This window comes from Epargyreus clarus, unplaced genomic scaffold (assembly GCF_041222505.1).
Source record: "Epargyreus clarus isolate Ecla_fem2 unplaced genomic scaffold, WU_Ecla_fem_2.2 ptg000018l, whole genome shotgun sequence".
Classification (NCBI taxonomy): Eukaryota; Metazoa; Arthropoda; class Insecta; order Lepidoptera; family Hesperiidae; genus Epargyreus; species Epargyreus clarus.
This window is the reverse complement of record NW_027332226.1, coordinates 1,725,861-1,746,752: the sequence shown is the minus strand read 5'-3', so window position 1 is coordinate 1,746,752 and position 20,892 is coordinate 1,725,861. Positions and strand designations below refer to the sequence as shown.

The following is a 20,892-nucleotide window of genomic DNA, read 5'->3' as shown; positions in this document are numbered from 1 at the left end:
TATTTATAAACTAGGTATCGCGCGGGTGCGCGAGATTCTAAATCAGGTCGCGAGAAAATGTCTTGTTTAGATTTGTGTGGAAGATTTATTTAAGTAATTCGATTTATTTGTCCGGTGTATAGCCCGCGAGGTCTAAGCTGATCTTTGCACTAGTGTGAGTGAAAACAAAAGTAGAGTCAGATAAAAAAAAATCAAAAATAAATTTTATCATTTTTAGTTAGGTACATAAGTTAAAGAGGTATTTTTCTTTAAAAAAATAGTAAAAAATGTTAATGAAATAAACTTGTAGTATTTAAACCCACCATTTTGTTGCATTGTACAATTTTATACTAAGAGCTTATCGCGTAATTTTTCGCGAAGGTCTAGATAGAATGATAGCTAAGTCTGTGATTTGAAAATTGTACAATGCAGAGAAATGTTGGATTTAACTACTAAAAAGTTTATTTCCCTTATTTTTTAATTTTTAGTTTGTCTTCACATTTGTTTCAATTTCATGAATTGTACCATGTATTAACATTTTATTTTAGTAAATTAAAAAAATATTGGTGTTATTTTAAATTACATTTCAACAAAAAAATATGTTTGATTTTTTAAATAATTCGCCACATTCACGTTTATGTATTTTGGATGCCATTTTACTAAAAAATCGAACACAAAAACAAAATATAAAAAATTAAACAATTCTTCTACCAGTACAAGAAGTGAGGAAGATGCACGATTGCCAAAAAGCAATATAAACCGGTTTAAATCAATTAGAATACGTATTCTGACTTCACACCTACACTATCCATGTGCACTCACACAAATGCAAAGCTCAGCTTAGACCTCGCGGACTATGGGTTCGTACACAAAACTGCGATGCGACGTCGCATCGCAAAAATCTGCGAGCTCCCTCGACGCATCGCAAGAACTTGCGAATTGATTCGCATCGCACAGTGGTTGTTGTTGTTGGTCACCCTGAGAGACGCTACGCCGCACGATATCGCATCGCAGCAATTCGCATCGCAATTTTCTGCGTTGCGAATTCGCATCGCGTCGCATCGCAGTTTTGTGTTCGAGCTCTTAACCTACATACTCGTACATAATTATATTACTTAAAACAAATTTACAAAAACATAAAACCGACTTCTATGTCACTACAAAGTAAAAAATATTTAACACATACTCTAGAATTGTGTAGCTCGCGAGTGAGTGATATAAAAGATATATATCTTCACCAAAGAGCTAATCACTCATCAACTCCGACGGATTTGAATTATATCTTTATATCCGCATCACATGGTTTAGTTCATAGATTCAAACGATTCCGGATATAAGATCTTCTTCAACTCAACAGTGTTATACTAGCTCGCGAGTGAGCGATGAGTCAAATGAGCGACTGACTGAGAGTGAGTAGTGAGCCTGATTCGAGTCAAATGCGTTGATTGAGATATATAACAGTTACGGTTACGTATTAAACACTAAATTAAAATATTTTATTGCTAAGAACATGGAAACCGGGATATACAAATAGCGTTGGCTGTGATAATTCATATATAATTTCTTGCCAGTTTTGTATTAATTATAGGAATCAAAAATGTTGTCAAAACATTTTGATCTGATTCTCTGATATACTGATATAAAATGTCGCGTATCTTTACAGAGCTACTGAGCTAAAGTGAGCTATTGAGCTAAAAGAGTGATATATATCACTGAGTTCAAAAGATATATATCACTCTTTTCACTTTAGTGATACATTTTGCGCAACTCTAACATACTCCAAAACGGTAGGTTTAAATGTATCACAAAATATTAATAATTTCAAGCCTGCAAGAGTTGTCTTATAACATTAAAGTTCTTCAAAACAAATATAACAATTGCTCATAACAACGGTACTGCCATTTTATATCTCGACTGTGTAAGTAAGAACTTCTAGTATTGTGTTCTTAAGTTTAGTATTTATATCAAAATAAGGTAAAATGAAAACAAAAACCCACCCAATCAAATTTCTGTAAAACGCCTGGCTAGGCTACTACATGTCTATTTAATAAACTCAGATAGCAAACTTAAGACAATCTGTGCCAACCAACATTTGTATCGATTCTTAATTTGTTGTATTTAAATATATCCAATAAATTAACTTACGCAGTTTTACGCAGGCGATCCCACTGGCTTAATTGTTGGGAGTATCTCCAATGAAAGACTTGAATCAAGCTAGTTATTTTAATTTAATTCCAAGACCTCCACAAACATCGTCCTTGACATCTGCCGTTTCCCGCCATAATACCCTTTTGTTTTTTTTTTTAATTAAGAGTACAGCGTTACCGCCAGTTAAATATGTGGCCAGCATAATTTTTCGAGTGAAATGTTGTAAACTAATTTTAATTTTATTTATTTTTATAATGTTGAACTTAAGCAGTAAGGTATAATAAATGTGAACTTACTATAAATATTAAGAAAAAATGTCAAATTGTGCCGGTCATCGTGGTGGTGGTCATTAAAGTGATACAAGACCCTGAAACATTGCATACAAAAATGCATATGTAGGAAGAAAAATATTTTGTTTGACAACATTGAAATATTTTTTCAACAAAATGTTCAGACTAATAATACCTATAAACACCTCATACTTTGTTATGATATCGAAAGAATACAAGTTTAAAATATTATATACAAAAATACATACTGTGCCGTGTGGTTCCGGCGGCGAATAGACCACCCCATGTCTGCCCGTGGGTGTCGTAGAAGCCGACTAAGGATATCTACCGGGTAGATGGGCAGCAGCGTCTACTCGGGCATTTAACACTGCGACGGTCCCACTGCTTGCTGGGTCTCACACTGCCTGGCGTAATTCCCAAAGGTGTCCCGCTTGGTGGTAAGATCTCTTCGTGGGATCTGCCTGGCTAGCTACCACCCTCAGGCCGGAGTCTACCGCTAATAACGACTCGTCGTGTTTCGGTAGTGCGCCTCGGAGCCAGTTGAAACGGTTGTCCGCTGGCCGCCCGCCGGTTAGTTGGGGACCCGAACCCGGGCAACACCGTCAACCTCTGGCCCGGGAAGCTGTCCCGCCAACCGGCGAAAAATCCCGTTGCACGATTACCCTGCCGGAGTAAGAGACCGGAGTGGAGCCGGGTAGTCGTGCACGGGGGGGACCGGGGGCCCTTCCGTCCCCCGCGCCAGCATCCCACATTACCACTGTAAGCACGGCGCTACGAGACCCGCACTTTGTCCCGTGGGGTGTCGGCGGAGCGCCGCAAATCCTTTCTAGTCCTTCATCTCTTTCAATCACCAATGAAACGGCAGCAAAAAAAGGATAAAGTATTCACAGCGGTGACCTCCTCCACACTTACTGTGGATATGTGCAACATCAGGGGGCTCCATTCCAATCTGGATGCTGTCCACCACCACCTTGAGACAGCAAAGCCGGCTTTCCTCTTTTTGACGGAGACGCAGATATCGCCCTCGGGCGACACGTCATATTTAGATTACCCCGGCTATAGTTTACAACATGCTTTTAGGCGTCGAGCCGGGGTATGTGTGTATGTTCGGGGTGATATCTGATGCCGCCGTCTCAGCTGCCTTGAAGACAAGGACCTATCTTTGTTGTGGGTGTGCGTAGATATTGGGGGGCAGACCCGTGTCTACGCGTGCATATATAGGTCCTATAGCAGAGATGTTGAGACAACTCGATTATTCGAGCACGTCCAGTGGGCAACTGACAGGATGCTGCAGCAGTGTCCTTCGGCGGAGTTGGTGATTCTGGGTGACTTTAATGCCCACCATATTGAGTGTCTGGGCTCCCGAAACACTGACTTTGCCGGAAGAACTGCGTATGACTTCTCTTTGGCATATGGGCTCTCCCAGGTCATACCCGGCCCTACAAGGGTACCTGATGTAGAGACCCATACTGCTTCTTTGCTGAATCTTCTGCTGACCAACCATCCTGAAGACTACCAAGTAATGGTCAAGGCCCCTATTGGATCTTCTGACCATTGCTTGGTAAGTTCTTCTGTGCCCTTGTCGCGTCCCATGGGGGCTCGATCCCCTGGGAAGCGACAAGTTTGGCACTACAGGTCAGCAGATTGGGACGGGTTACGGGAATTCCTGGCATCATACCCGTGGAGGCAGCTATGTTTCGTCTCGAGTGATCCTAGCACGTGCGCTGGCTCTGTGACCGACGTGATTCGGCAGGGCATGGAATGCTTTATGCCAAACTCTGACGTATCCGTCGGTGGACGGATTCAGCCCTGGTTTGATGGGTCTTACGCTAAGACATCTCGTCATAAGCAAGAGACCTACCAAGCCTGGACTACCACCTGACCTACCAGACCTACAAAGGCGTGATACATTATAACGTTATCAAAAATATACCACAACTTGAAATATGACATACAAAAATGCACATGTATGAAAATAATTATTTTTTATATGGCAACACTGAAATATTTTCCCACACATTTGTACAGTCGATAATTATTTTGGACCGTAAATATTGTGGAGCACATATTCAGTTATAGAGAAATCAAACCAAAAACGTCTTGTATTGACAATATATTTTATTTTTTAATTAAATGTACATACTTACGAAAAATGTTTTAATCAATATGTTTGGATTTCCTACCATATAATTCCCTATACTTTGTAGTTAATACATTTATATTCTTTATTTGATTTCTGTAATATTGTATCTCTTTGTTGTAGTATCTTTTTGTTAACTTTAGCACGGACTTCATAATAAGTGGTTCTTGCCACCCATGGATGTTTGTAACCCACTCTACGAGTACAACAAGGCTAACTGAAACTGATAGCTATCTGTTAAAGATCTGTCGTCACTCTTTTCCGGCTAAGGTCACCTCATAAGTAAAGCAGCCGGCACCCACAGCTTTCCATCAAGGATACATAATATACTATATATCATACTTCACACATAGATTAGTAAAGATACTTCGCCGCCTTGAAATTGAATGAAGCCACAAACGGCTTATTAGTAAGTTCTTTTTTTGAATTCTTAACAAATAAAAACATTTTTAAACAAAATTTACGAATAAATAACTAATACTGCGTAATTTACATAATAAAAAAGAAATTATTTTAAATGTTTTAGGGACATTTTAGCGTAAGTAGAGACGTGGCAAAACTTTTTTACGCAACTATTTCAATTCTCAAAACTGGGTACATTTTCTTGTTAGGAGTGAGTAATCTTTACTAATCTATGACTTCACACTAGAAATAGATGTGGGGGTGGCATCGACATTCGAAAGAAACTGGTTCTACCGCGTTTTGAACTCTAACTACTAGTAACTACTACTACAATTCGTACTGATGAAGGAATATATGCGTCTTTGGCCAACTCAAGCCAGATGTTCTCAAATGACCAATAATATAATACGATACATTTAAAGACTAAGTCCAATTAGAACCACTGGAATCGACTTCTTAACCTATTTTTGAAGCTCTGGCACTAGGCTGTCAAGTTTGTTACAATCAATACAATAATTACTTAAATAAAGTATGTGTGACATCGATTGTGGCATCTATCTTAAACCAAGTAAGTAAATATTTAAATACAAAATTAATAAATAATTACAGCCAAAACAGTTCCAAAAATAGTAAAAAAGTAAATACTTATAGTAATATTAATACAATAATATGTTGGATACTTTTTAATTATAAAGCTGTATTGATTCACATTCATTCACATTCATTAAAAAAACAAACTAACTATGATATTAATTATTTTTTACTGTCAAGCAAGTACTTCCGTATCCCTTGAAAGTAGGTGGGGATAAACTCCTCCCAGTTGATGTACTTAGCGTCGCAGGCGAACGTGCGGCGGTCAGTTGGCGATAGGCTTTTGTAGAGAGCAGACGTGTTCACCGACTTCATGATCCACGTGCGCGATGTGAACGGTTCCAGTGCTTTTCTAACTCCAGTTACTCTTGATTGCATTTTAATGTATCTGTGTTAATTAAAATAAAATTTTAATGTTCTTTAACCTAAGACGAATATAAGTGACTGCTCATAGTAACAAATATAATCAAATAGACTTTAAGAATCATTAGGGATTTAGTAGAGAGTAATATTTAAATGTTAAATCTTACTTTTGTTTTTTCCCCAAAACTTTCAATATGCAGTCAGCAATATAGGCGGGCAATATTTCCAGAATAAACACTACGATGGCCATTATCCACCTCGACCTGATGAAAAATACTCCCGGTAGTGGTAACTCATCTGTAACAGAAAATTTTCATTTTAACATTAATTGATCTCCTTGTTTTTTTCATTTCCTCGGCTTTTCTGAAACTCTTCTCCATAATTGTACATTTTGGGCTCAATGGCCCATTTATACGGAGAGAGTTTCTCGTCTCGAAGATACGATTATCGAAGGAATATAAAACATTTTGTTCGTCTACACATTTGCTCTTCTCGCTCGTTGCCTTGGGCGACAATTACCTTGCATGGGATATTTAAAAGATGTGATAAGAAAGAGAAACACAAGGCGTTCCTTATTAGTCCTTAATGGGCGACAATGCTCATTTGTTGTTCCATAACATAAAAAAACGATAATTCTATAACTTGCCTTATAATAGCCATATTAAAAAAAAACTTACAAGTTCTATTTTTAATGCTGTCCCTCGTGGTCAACCTATCAAGCTCTCGTAACGTGATTGGATTTACAGCACTGGAGCAGCTGTTGTACACTTGTACATTTTTAGATCTGAAAATATTAATACGAGTATAATGAAACTGTGCTTTTTTATTTTTTTTTTAAAGTTCTATACAAGAAGTGGTTTGACCAGCATTTGACCAAAGTTTAGATTTTGAACAGAGAGGCTAATGCGACTCCTATTTTTAGCGTACGCAACTCTTCGTTTGTAAAACATGGAGTATAGGAGGGTTGACCTGTGTTTGCAGCAGTTTTCTCAATCCTTAGGAGTTACAAGAATTTTTTGATCAGCTTCAACTGGAACTCTTGTTTTATATTAGATTGTTTTCAGTTGTTCATGGGGTACATACCATCAACTGGACAGTATGCTGGTTTAAATAAATAACAAAAATAAAAATTGAAATTACCGTTGGCACCTTGCAGCAGCAACGATAATCAGATTCGCGACATAATCAGCTGGGATGAGGTCAATGGTGTTTCTTCCATCCGCAAAAATGGCTCTGTTCAGGCCTTTACTATCCGTTACAACTAAGGCAGTCGCTCCAAACCAGTTGTCTATCCATCCACTCATGGGTTCGTCCTTGCATGAGACCACTGAAAATGGTTGTGTTTATTTTAAAGAAGTAGCAGACGATCAAGAGTTCACTTTATGGAAAGACCACTGCCGCAAATAGACTTCTGATCAACCCCAGATAAGATTGAAGTCCTACCTAAGATGGGCCACAGATGCGATTCTAACCCTGAATACTAAGTTAAGACTCTTTTAATAAGTGATCACACTTGCCACACTCTTTAAACTAGAACAAAGCAGCGCCTAACATAGTTGTTAATAGTCAGAAAGGCGTGGCAGTGTTTTCGCTGGAGTCGAGCCACAAAGCGTGCTACCTCCTTCAAATTACTATTAAGTATTAAGTCTAACATGAACTAAAAATAAAATATAAGCTTTCATTTACTCACAAAGTGCGTATACAACTTACTTATCGATGGCCTAACAATGATCGTTGGGATACCGGTTTGTTCATGAAACTTTACCACCAAATTTTCAGCAAGTGCTTTTGTAAAAGTGTACGTATTTGATGATCCATCTGCAAATACATAGAATTGAAAAATTTGCCAGACAGAAATCTGCTAGTAATAATAATAATAATAATCTTTCTCGTACCCAAAAGAAGAACACAAAACAAAGCATACAATAGAAGAGATAGAATGTGAGCATTCCGGCGAAGGCGAATTGGGAGCCACTTGAGTTTAGCACGATATTCTGAAACGTGGTCATATTTTCTTAGGCCAAAATTAAACCGTATACATAAGTTTTGGAGACGCTCAAGTTTATTTAATTGCTCCTCGGTAATGTCAGGATAACACACATCAGCATAGTCAAGTATTTGTAAGAGGAGGGACTGTGCAAGCGTATTTTTAGTTGGAATGGGTAAAACATATTTTAGCCTACGTAGCGAGCTCAATCTAGTGTTTATATCTAGGGAGTAATTACCTCTAACTTTCTTAAACTTTATAAGTAAACGGATTTATATCCACTTAGAGGGGATTTTATGGATTATGGTCCACCAAAGGATGCGTGCAAATGCTTGAAATAAAAATATACACTGCCAGACCACCACTAACACGTGTGTCGTTCCAAAATGGAGGATCATCAGGGTAAGTTTTCAAGAGATTCGTCTTACATATTGGTAGCAAAGTAGCAAATAGTTTAAATCCTAACTTAATAGCACGGATTTCCGCAAAGGACCGCCTGATACAATTAACTATACAATAAAAAGCTTTTTCCAGAAGAATATAAAAAACAAACTGACATTACTAAAATGAAGATGGCAGGAATTTATACTCGGTTAATTTAGAAACCAATTAACATCAACTCTTTATGTTGCACTACTGGGTACTGGACTCGTCATCAACCCATATATTGTCCCACTGCTGGGCACGGGTCTCCTCTCAGAATGAAAAGGATTAGGCCATAGTCCACCGCGCTGGCCAAGTGCGTATTGGTAGACTTCACATACCTTTAAGATTTTTTTAAATATATATCTCTCAAGTATGCAGGTTTCCTCACGATGTTTTCCTTCACCGTTCTAAGCAAGTGATAATTCATAGCTAATGCACACATAACTTTGAAGAATCAGAGGTGCGTGCCTAGGATTTGAAGCTCGGACCCCTCGTTTGAGAGACCGGGTTTCTAAACCATTAGGTTATCACTGATTTTTTTGCTGCACTGGACTACTTACTAAGAAGTATGAGTACTTACTAAGGATTGTTCTTGTCTGTTCCTCAGAAAATGTGGTGTGTTCCATTATAGCATCTATGTCACTGAGTGGTATCGGAGGAGGGTATACCACCTCCTCTACCACTTGTATGTTTGGATTAGAAAACGCTGTAGATACGTAAAGAAAGAGCTGAAAATTAAAAAAAATATATATTGAAAAAATCTAATTACATATCTAAATTACGGCGAATCAACGTTTATAAATCTATAGTTCGCGGACCATTAGTTGTTTGCAGTGTTACGAAAAATGTTCGCGAAATTTGAAAGTGGTCGGCAAAAATGTAAATAAATTACTCTACTCCTATATATAATATAAAAAACAAAAAGAAATGAAGTAAATAGTACCAATTTACGAAATGCTGTGGGGGGCTAGTATATTTTTATTTTATTTCTTACCGGTATTTTCTTCATCTTGATAACTAAATCTAAGACCCGTCTCGTACCTTCTAAGTTCACATTAATGGCAACTTGTAGGGGTTCATTGAACTTAATGGTTGCGGCAAAATGGAAAACTATTGACACCTAAAAACAATAGTATTTAGGTTATAGATAATACTAGCTGACCCTGCCATTGTTGTGTTGCCATATAAATAAAAAAATGTTAAGGGTGAACAACCCTTATTACTTAGGGGTATGAAAAATAGATAGTAGCCGATTCACAGACCTACTGAAAATGCATATAAAATTTGGTGAAAATCGGTAAAGCCGATTCGGAGGAGTAGGGTAACTAACATTGTGACACGAGAATCTAAATATATATAACTCAAAGGTGACTGACTGACATAGTGATCTGTCAACGCACAGCCCAAACCACTGGACGGATCGGGCTGAAATTTGGCATGCAGGTAGATGTTATGACGTAGGCATCCGCTAAGAAAGGATTTTGATCAATTCTACCCCCAAGGGGATAAAATAGGGGATGAAAATATTACTTCCTAACGCGAGCGAAGCCGCGGGCAAAAGCTCGTTTTATATATAAGATTAATGTGGTGACTTCCCGCTACTCATCAAGAGATGGCGCCACGAGTATTCTAAATCACGTTATCAAAGATTTCTAAACATCTTGTACATTTACAAGCTCCTGAGTCGATTGGAGCTGCTTCCCGGTCATGATCACCTAGCCCGGCGGGAGACCTCCCTTTGCCTAATTAATAATAACGGTTGCTACTCTCATACCCCCACAGTAGGTTTTTTTCTTTCGAGTATATCATGAACAAGCACTAAGAATATATAAAATATTCCAACCATAAAATTGCTACAAAATGATAAGGGTTGTTCACCCTTAACATTTTTTCATTTATATGGTAACACAGCGTTTGCCGGTTCAGCTAGTATTATATATTAGGTACAAATTGCAGGTAGTATTAAAACTAGAAAGGAAATAGATTTGAAGGTGGTAGAACTCTTTGTCGAATAACAAATTCCGAATGCTCCACCGCTTCACTTATCTCTGCCTAATAACAGCTGTGTTAAGCGCTGCTGTGTTCCAATTTGAAGGGTGTGATAAAAGAGACATATTTTCAAGCGTTCTTAGCCCTCAGGGGTAATAACGCATCTATGTATAACCTCAGGTAGAAATCTAATCTTATCTGGAGTAGATTACAGACGTTCATGGGCGACAATAGCCACTTACCATCAGGTGGACTGCATGCTCGTCTAAACACCTGTATTCAAAAAGATACAAAAATTAAAATCCAGACAAACGAAGTCCCCGAAAAAAATTGTTAAGCCAGAATACTTGAAGAGACTTACATTTTCCAGCAATAGCTCCTCATCTTCGAGTGTTATCCCAAGATTAGGTTCAGATATGTCACCGATGATTGGTATTACTTTCTCTAAATCTTGCGGTCTGTCTCTACGTAATCTTTCAAAAAGCTGGAAATATAATCAGGTTTATTTCAGAATTACACTTACATGAGAAATTCAAACTTTTTAATAAAAAATAACGTTTACCAGTTTTACTTTCGAAGTTGGACATTGGACAATTTTGGACTAAATAAATAAAATATTAATTTCAAACTCAGTTGTCAGGAATAAGGCCCCATATACGTGTATAATTGTGGAAAAAATGTGGGGTGCTTTTCGAAAATTGATAAGTGGCGCACTCCACGCTTTTTTCAGAATTATACAATTTACAGTTCCTTAATTGATTCCTAGATTGAAAATTATTTTCTACTTTTTAGTTGATTTTATCATAAAAGCGTGTTTTTTAGTTTTTTGAACTATATTTGTTTTAACTATTTATTTATTGAACACCAACATAATGTACATTTATACTGTTAAGATACAACATAACACATCAAAGGCTAACTTAATGCCACTATAATTATCTTTTGAATTAAGTTATGTCATATGAATCCATTAAAAATATGATTTTCCATTGTTCTCCGTTTTACAACGTACGTTTTACATACAACAAGATTAAATTTACAATATAATTGACGAGAAACCCATGTGAATATCATAAATATTTCAATTATTTTTTCAGATTTTTCTGGTGAAGTGACTCCATGGCCCCTTACCGTTGAATCGCCATAATTATATAACAATAGATGTCATTGAACTGTTCAAGTCATTAACATAGCTATTGTTCGGTTTTATGAATAAAAAATGGAGGTAAAAATATTTTACATTTCTCATTTTTTACAAAATTCATTCGTTTTTTATGGGATATGCTTCACACATTTCAAAGTTGAATACAGACAAAAAGGTGTAGTGGTTGTGTATACAGACAAAAAGATGTGGGTGCTCTTGAACTTTGGAAAACTCTACAATGTTATTTAAATAACAATATCATTTTTTTATATTTAAAAAATAACAAACACTTCTACTTATTCTATAGAAAGTAGCACACAGGTTTTTGAATCGGACTCCCTGAGCGGACAAATTTCAACCACTAGGCTATCACTCATCATCATCATCAACCCATTACTGTCCCACTGCTGGGCATGGGTCTCCTCTCAGAATGTGATTAGGCCATAGTCCACCGCGCTGGCCAAATGCGAATTGGTGAAAACTTTACTTTCCTCACGATGTTTTCCTTCGCCGTTTAAGCAAGTGATAATTAATATCTAATACGCACGTAAATTGAAAAATCACAGGTGGGTGCCTGGTATTTGATCCTCAGACCTCCTCCAGATTTGATCCTCGATCAAGAGGCTGAGTTCCTAACCACTAGGCTATCACTGCTTTCAATCATATAAAAAGATATAAAGAAACTATACAACAAAAGACACATTAATATCTTGTGTACACATCTATAATATCTCATGTGTATATACTAAACTAACATACCGGGCAATCCAGCATCTTTTTAAATTTCTCCTCGGCGCTGATTTTCTCTGTCTCCCGTATTAAAACGTAAACTTTTTCAATTTTCGGACATCTGTACAGAATTTTCTCCACAAATACCTAAAAAATCGAAGAAATACTCTTTATTTGGTTTACTGAATATATTGGTGCTACGGAGCGGACATTGTCAATTTTCACACAAAAACTTTCATCCCACTTCATACACCCCGTTGTTCATTTTAAGAACAACCTTTTACCAATTGGTAATAAGTCGTGGATGAGTCTTTACCGCTCCATGTCCGGTCTATCACTACTAGGAAATAGGGAGCATGAAAATCAATCAAATAAATAATGATAATAATTTCTGTACTTTGTCAACCATAAAAGTATGTTTAACGCAATCCGTATCTCGTAAGTAATAATGCGTTATTTAAAATACCCTTCGTATTTGAAATAACGCACTATTTTTAGGTGTAAAGGTTTACCTTTCCCAAAAACCCTGTGCAACCAGTAACAAAAACGGATTTTCCGTCGTACATATCACTAATTGGTTGGTACCGCCCTCCGTCCATTTTGTTGGAGTTCATTTTATACCTGTAAATATAAATTTCCATAATAATATAGGAGAAGCAGACGAGCATGCAGTCAACCTGATGGTGAGTGGCCACAGCCGCCCATGAACATCTGTAATCAACCCAAGATTAGATGAGATTCCTCCCTGAGGACGGCCACAGATTCGCCGCTACCTCAAAGGTAGCGGCGAATCTGTGGACTAAGTTGGAATGCCTCGGTAAAGTATTTCTCCCTTACCACACCCTTCAAACCAGAAGACAGCAGCGTTTAACACTGCTGTTATGAGGCAGAAATAGGTGTGGCCGTAATGCCGCCGGAGTCGAACCACAATGTGTTCTACTACCTTCAAAATGCGGGTATATTAGGTACTTAAGATGAACTTACCTTCAAATTAATTTCACACAGATGCCAAGACAAAGACTGGAACTGACTATCAAACTAAGATACTCCTATTTATAAATATGTCTTAACGTTGAAATATTGACGTGATTAAGTTGATTGGCCATTGGCCAAGTGCAAGTCAAACTCGCAAGTCAAACTCGCGGACGGTTCCGTACCACATTTTTATTTTTTCTTTCATGTATTTGTTATTTTAGCAGCCATTGAAGTGCATACATTGTGCAAATTTTAACTGTCTACGTATAACTGTTCAACAATTAGTTCGAAAGATACCGGTTTGTTGTATCGGGACCCCTTTTCAAATACAATTGTTTTTTTATTTTTAGTATTTGTTGATATAGCGGCCACAGTTACACGTTCTCTGTAAAAAAATTAAGTGTCTCTGTCTATCTATTATGGTTCCAAAGATAGAGCGGACAAACAGAGAGACATCGGAGTCTTAGTAGTGGGGTTCCGTTTTTTTCCTTTGGATACGGAACCCTAAAAACGTATTTTACATGTCAACTACTACCTTTAGTTACACATAATTAATTACACTGTGACGTAATTAATCACTGGAGAAACAATGTTCGACCTCCAACAGCAACTTTGTAAGAATGTAATATTTTTCATTAGCATATAATTAATTGAAGATAATCAATAGCAAACTACTTTTGAACCCTTTCATTAAGTATAAAGGTTGTATATTTCAAGTGGATCTTGATAACCAAATCTATAAAGATAAAACCCTCCGTGGATCGACGCCGGTGGCACCACCGCCACACCTATTTCTGCTTCATAACAGCAGTGTTAACGCTGCTGTGTTCTGGTTTGAAGGGTTTCATAAGGCAGACATCTACCACCTATGGCTGACCTTAAGTAGGAATATCTAATCCTATCTGGCGTTGATTACAGATGTCCATGGGCGGCAGTAGCCATCTACCATCAGGTGGCCTGCATGCTCGTCTGCTCCTATACTATAAAAAAGTCGTACCACAAGGGGTTCTACCACCTTCAAAATTCTCCGACAATATTAGGTACTTTTGATGGACTTACCTTCAAATTAATTCAAACACAGATGCCAAGGCAATGACTATAACTAATGGGTATTATTTAAACGAGTGACTGCAAATAAAAGTTTTGAATGACAAAAATAATGAATTTTGGTTATAGTATTACTAAGTGAGCGACTGGCTGCGAGTGACGAGAAATCAACAAAACAGCAACTTACAAACATTAATATGAGTTGGTTAAAATACGAAAATGAGAAGCTTCATTATATTTGAGAGACGTAATACTTGTCTAAGTGTAAACATTACGTCCTGCGTTTTATTCAATATTTAGCAATTTTTTTTTAATACTGAGCAGCATTTTATTTTAAATGAAGTGTTTCGAATACAAAAAACATTTTGAAAAATACTATAATAAGTAGAATATTGTGTGCTCATGTCATTGATCATGAATAAAGGTAAGGTCTGAGTTCATACAGATTGGGCCCACCCGCTCGCTGCCGCGCCCTGCTCGCTTAGTTTTATATTGTAATATAAGAACCCTAACCTAACCAAACCTAATCTATCTTAATACTAAAGTTGCCTCTCTATATTTACAGTAGCTCACTTAGTTATGTAGTCGCTCACTTAGTAATGTAGTCGCACAAGTTATTAAAACAGTATGTCATTATCAGTCTCTAAGTTTTTTTTATTCGATTGTTTTATAATTTCCCATAACTAATTATGGAACTAAGATACCTACTCCTATTTATAAATTTGTCTAAATGTTGAAATATTCACGTGATTAAGGGATTAAGAGATTAAGATGAGGTGTCCAATAGTTTGTTATTTAATTAACAGACAAATAATTATTTTACCTTTTCAATCCGGGAGTCTGTAATGGTTAACACAAGATCAGTGATTGAATATAGCCCATCAGTCGACGATATTGATATTCTGATCTCATTTTAAAAGTATTTACAGATGTGATAAGAATATAGACATGGCAATGTTGTGAAACGCGTGTCTTAAATCTGTAGGTTACCACATAATCTTTTGAATAATTGGCAAAGTGCGAGTCCAATTCGCATAGTGGGTTCTGTCCCACCACATTTTCGTTTATTTTTGGTATTTTTTATCATAAGAGCCATAGAAGTAAATACACTGTGAAAGATTACACTGTCTACCTATAACGGTAGCGAAAAATATCGAAAAGGACCCCTATTTATTTTATTTAAATACTTGATTTTAAGTATTTGTTGTTATAGCGGCCACATTAATACATAATGAGAAAAAATTCTTGAACCGTAATAGATAGAGAGACTGTCTATAGAACCCGGTTGTCAACAACAGACGGACGGACAGCGAAGGTTCACTAATAGGGTTCCGTTTTTACCTTTTAGGTATATGTATAGAGTTTTGGCTAAAAAGTAATTTACGAGTAATGACGGTTTTTTTTTCTATTTCATAAAAGAAAGGAAATGAGCACAGTTGTAATTGGCTACTAACGCCAATAGACATCTGTAACCAACCCTAGGTAAGATAATATTTTTACCTGAGGACTAAGCTGAAAGTCCTACGCTTAGTATGTCTTCCATGCCAAACAAATTTGAATGACTTATACAAATAAATAAAATGGTAATGCAGTGTCATATCTGACTAACATCAAGTCTATGAGAAATATTTTCCATTCATTTCTACAGATGCGTTTGCAACGTAAATAAAAATGCATACAATAAAAAGTTTGTAAATAGATAAATGAAAATATCAACAGATAGTTTCATATAGGTGAATAATATTTGTATAAAAATTAAAACACCCGTATCCACATCTTAAGTCTATTACTGTCGCACATATGGGCACGGGTCTCCTCCAAAAGAGTTTAGGTTAAGGCGTCTATCTCGCTGAGACGCCATGGCTACGTCACCAAGTATCGATACTAAATATACTTGAACATAAAAATAATCTCGCTCGGTGACGGTTTGGCAACATCACCAATAACGTACCTGCGATGTGTCTACAATTATGTTTTATTTGAATACGTGAGTGGCGACGTAGCTATGACGTCCCAGTGAAATAGGCGCCTTAGTTCATCGCGCTGTTAGGTACCAATTAATATACTTCACAAGCGTAGTAAAGATCATTTTCACGAAAAAGTCTCAGGCATGTAGATGTCCCTATGATTTTTTTACCATCTAAGCAAGTGATTATAAATTTTAAAAATACATATTTGAAAAAATCTGAGGTGCCGGGGAGTAGAACCTCGAACCTTAAAAAAATCAAATTTTTAAACATTAGCCTCTCTCAAAATATCGTTAACGATTCCTTAAACTAGATATTACATAATATAGCATCAATTGACATAATTGAGTTGGTGAAATAATATGCTTCACCACACTCCTCTCAAAGGTTAAATCAATTATAAGGGTTGGTAGGGTGGAAATCGAATCACATAGGGACACGTGATTGCTACTCATATTAACTGGATGCATTGAACAAATATACAAATGATTTTTATTTGTTTTTAGCAATGAGAAGCAGAGTTAGACGATCATGGTCAATAACAGACCAAATTCTGAAGGTGTTAGACTTCGGCGGCACCACAGCCACACCTATTACTGCCTCATAACAGCAGTGTTAAAGTTGCTGTGTTCTAGTTTGAAGGGTGTGGTAAGAGAGACATCCTTTTATGAGGCGTTCCAGCTTAATGCCCTGGTGTAGCGGTCATATCCATGGGCGGAAGTAGCCACTTAGGTGGACTGCATGCTCGTCTGCTACTCCTATATTGTAAAAAACGTCATGATTGTACTCCAACAGTCTCAGTTCAGAGCTTGTATATATGCAAGATGTTGAGAAAACTTCAATAACGTGATTCAGAAAGCGCGTCTCGACTTGCACTAAGTTACCACATACTTATTTAATGCTTAGACTCCTAGTAGAATAGAATGAAAATGGTGATGATGGTGGCAAAACCGTCGTGGTTCGACTTCCGAGGCACCACAGCCACACTTATATCTGCCGAATACCAGATGTTTAAGCGTTCTGTGATCGCGTATGAACTATTGTTTTAGATTACTATACATAGTTACTTCCTCATTGACATTTGTCATCAATTCCAAAAAGTCCTCTCCAAAAACTCCAAAACCAAAAATACATGAAATACATTCATCATCATCATCGGCTGGGACGGGTCTCCTCTCATAATGAGAAGGATTAGGCCATAGTCCACCGCGCTGGCCAAGTGCGCATTGGTAGACTTTACATACTTTTGAGATTTTATTTTATAAAGGCTCTCAGGTATGCAATTAGGGATTATTAATTTCTAATACGCACCTGGGATTTGAACCTCGGACCCCTCGATTGAGAGGCCGAGTTTCTTAACTACTAAGCTATCACTGCTTATATGAAATACATTGCCTACGTTGAAGAAAATAATCCGATAAAAGATAAAAATCATTAATCGATAAGTATATACCCATTAAACTTAAACGTAAATATATTATGTACACGCAAAACTTTGCTCGTCTGTCAACATAATTGAATTGAACTAACGCGACACGCATTATTTGTACCTTAGAAATTCGATTCAAGACTTCGTTAAAAGATTATCGGAGTTCATTCAGGGCAGGACCCGAAATAAATCAAATAAATGATGACGACAAATGAATTGGAACAATACATAATTGAATAACGTAGCGCGTAAAGTTTAAAGTTCCGATTTTAAAATACTGCGTCACAAAGAGATTTACGTTTTTAAATATAGTTTTCTTTATAATATTAAAGTAGTAATTTGACCATTTAAAGGTGGTGGAACCCTTTGTTGTTTCGACTCCGGCGGCATCACCGCCACACCTATTTCTACCTCATAACAGCAGTGTTAAATCTGGTGTGTTCTGTTCTGAAGGGTGTGGTAAGAGAGACATAGTTTTCCGAGGCGTTCCAGCTAAGTCCTCAGGGGTAGCGGCGCATCTGTGGCCGACCTCAGGTAGGAATATCTATCAGGTAGGAAAGTTTAAACCTACCTGGGGTTGATTACAGATGTCCATGGGCGGCAGTAGCCACTTACACATCAGGTGGACTGCATGCTCATCTGCTACTCCTATATTATAAAAAAGCCATGGTCTACCTCACTATCCAAATGTGAATTGGTAGACTTCACATACCTTTGAAAACATTTTTTTAAAGATTTCTCCGGTACGCAGGGTTGGTCACTGTTTTCCGTCACCGTTCCTTCAGGTTAATATATAATACGCACATAACTTTAAAAAATCAAAGGTCAATCAAATGAATCAAAGGCTTGAAATTCCCCTCAGACCCCCGATTTAAAGGCCGAATTTCAACCACTAGGTTACTATACCACTAGGTTATAACTACAGTTTGTCCCTGTAGTTCCGGGACCAGAATAGGGCTACGGTATCCCCTGCCTGTCGTAAGAGGCGACTAAAAGGGGCTTTCGGGGTTACGGGCGGCAAGAGTGGGAGCTCGAACCGCCCGGCTAGCGACCCCGGGAAGGACGACGGTATGTGTGGTCGCATTCCGTCGTATACACCAGACGGTGTGGTGACACAAAGTCACCTGGGCGGAGCCCGACGGGGCAGTGCGCTGAGAGGACTCCGGTCGCGTTCCTTTGGAGATCCCGGAGTCCTCTACGCAGCGCGGAGGACGGCCACCGGGGGGGTTTTAGTGCGGTAAAAGTCCCACATAACCCCGTGTCGCTCCCACGGCACCGGGTACCTTTTGAAGGTTTCCCCCTCGAAAAGAATAAAAAAAAAAAAAAAAAAAAAAGGTTATAACTACAGTTACCGACCGGCCAACGACCCCGGGAAGGACGGCGGTATGTGTGGTCGCATACCGTCGTGTACATCGGATGATGTGGTGATTCAATCTCACTTGGGCGGAGCCCGACGGGGCAGTGCGCTGAGAAGACTCCGGTTGCGTTCCTTTAAAGATCCCGGAGTCCTCTACGCAGCGCTGAGGACGGCCACCGGGGGGGTTTTAGTGCGGTAAAAATCCCACATAACCCCGTGTCGCTTTACATTGATTTACTATTTATATACTATTATATTTATGTTTATTCAAGGCGTAAATAGTTAATATCTTTCAAAAAGATTCCTTTTAACGCGATAAGGTACGCCCCAGCACATAAATTTGCATGAAAAATTGGATTCTTCTGCACACAGCAGTAGCTACATAATTCTTTTATCCCTCTTTCATTTCCATTTTCTCTAAAACGTCATAGTAATCTACCCGATGAAGCCTCAGTTTGGGATTTAAGGGGATGTTCTACTACCCGCGAAATACGAATAGCTCTATGTTTGTCTTCAGACATTGAACGAAACAAAGCCGTTGCAGACCATCTGCAACCAACCTCAGATAAGATTAGATCCTACCTGGGGTCGGTCACAGATGCGCCGCCACCCCTGAGGGCTAAGCTGGAACGCCTCGGGAAAGTATGTCTCCCTTACCACACCCTTCAAACGAGAACACAGCGCTTAACACTGCTTTTATTTCATTTCGAACAGGTTGTATATGAAGCCGATCAAAGATGCGTCGCTACCTCTGAAGACTGGATAGTCCACTCTTACGTAAACCTGCCGGCACCCTGCTATTGAGATGCCGAACTGTTTTATGTTACAAATGGGAGTGGCGGTGGTACTCGTTTGAAACATGCTGACTCTATCCAAAAATACTGAACGCTGATGTAGAGCTAATTCAACTTAATTTAACAATAGCTCACCACTTTTGCTATTTTTATACAATCTAAAAGTGATAGAACTCACTTTTAGCATTTACAGAATTAGCATCGCCGTTACAGATATTTCTGCTTCACAAATCTTTATCTGATACTTATCCAAGCCGTTTTAACTTAGTCCTTAGGGGTAGCAATACCTCTATGACCGACCTCAGGTGTCCTACATAAGGTCTAATCTTATGTTTATCTAGACTTTGAGTGCTAAAAATTATTGGCACTCAAAGTCTAACACATATTAAATTAGCTTAAGATGTTGTATTGTATTACATGACTGTCTGTGTCCAAAATACAATAAAATAAAATAAAATTACACATTATGTCCATGGGCGACAATGTCCATTGACCAGTACCCTTACCATGAGTTATTACGTTTTGACAAATATGACTGTTTTGGTATTTGTTTACGTATTTGCCCATACTATTTCCATTCACCGCCCTAGCGGATTGTATCAGAACTATGATGTCAGTAACGTAACATTAAATGTCTAAATTGACAAAATGGCGCTTTATGTTTTTTCTCTCTTTTTACGAATATGTAAGGTAGACAAAAAGACTAGACCACTTATTGTTAGGTTTCCTCAGTCTACTGTAGCAAACGGAACAGAATAATGGATTGAGTAAACGTAAGGTAAAATTGTGGGATTTTTAAAAACTCATGGTAAAGGTACAGATGTATATTGTATACTTTAGTACTCCAATCTTATTAAAATCAAATGAAGTGTAAGAAAGAAATAGGAAACAAACGCTAAGACAGCTAAATACATAACTCATGTAAGATGCAACCAAGTGTGACAACGAAAATGTGTTTTACGGATAAATAAGTTTTACGGAAAAAAGCTAAAAAGTGAATATCATTCCCATGTCATTCATATTGTTTAGAGGTTATTTCCGCGTGGCTTCGTTCTTCTCACCCTTCGCTTTTTGCCTCTTTTTGACTCGACTGACGGAGAGTAATGTTTTCGAGCTAATGTACGTATGTGTTTTT

At 37.8% G+C, this 20,892-nt stretch overlaps 1 protein-coding gene across 2 annotated transcripts in view; it reads right to left on the bottom strand.

Annotated features, from left to right (window-relative positions):
• Positions 1-20,892, bottom strand: part of LOC140749484 (putative fatty acyl-CoA reductase CG5065) — a 126,373-nt gene that overhangs the window by 21,169 nt on the left and 84,312 nt on the right. The window contains exons 2-11 of one of the 2 annotated variants that reach the window (XM_073082549.1): positions 12,701-12,809; positions 12,219-12,335; positions 10,677-10,799; positions 9,321-9,446; positions 8,907-9,054; positions 7,624-7,731; positions 7,054-7,240; positions 6,591-6,697; positions 6,081-6,210; positions 5,111-5,938 (exon numbers count right to left, since the gene is read on the bottom strand). In XM_073082549.1, coding sequence (XP_072938650.1) covers positions 5,713-5,938; positions 6,081-6,210; positions 6,591-6,697; positions 7,054-7,240; positions 7,624-7,731; positions 8,907-9,054; positions 9,321-9,446; positions 10,677-10,799; positions 12,219-12,335; positions 12,701-12,802 — 1,374 coding nt within the window. In that variant the 5' untranslated portion in view covers positions 12,803-12,809 and the 3' untranslated portion in view covers positions 5,111-5,712. Of the gene's footprint in view, positions 1-5,110; positions 5,939-6,080; positions 6,211-6,590; positions 6,698-7,053; positions 7,241-7,623; positions 7,732-8,906; positions 9,055-9,320; positions 9,447-10,676; positions 10,800-12,218; positions 12,336-12,700; positions 12,810-20,892 lie in introns of those variants that run through there. The other variant, XM_073082548.1, reaches the window with a different exon arrangement.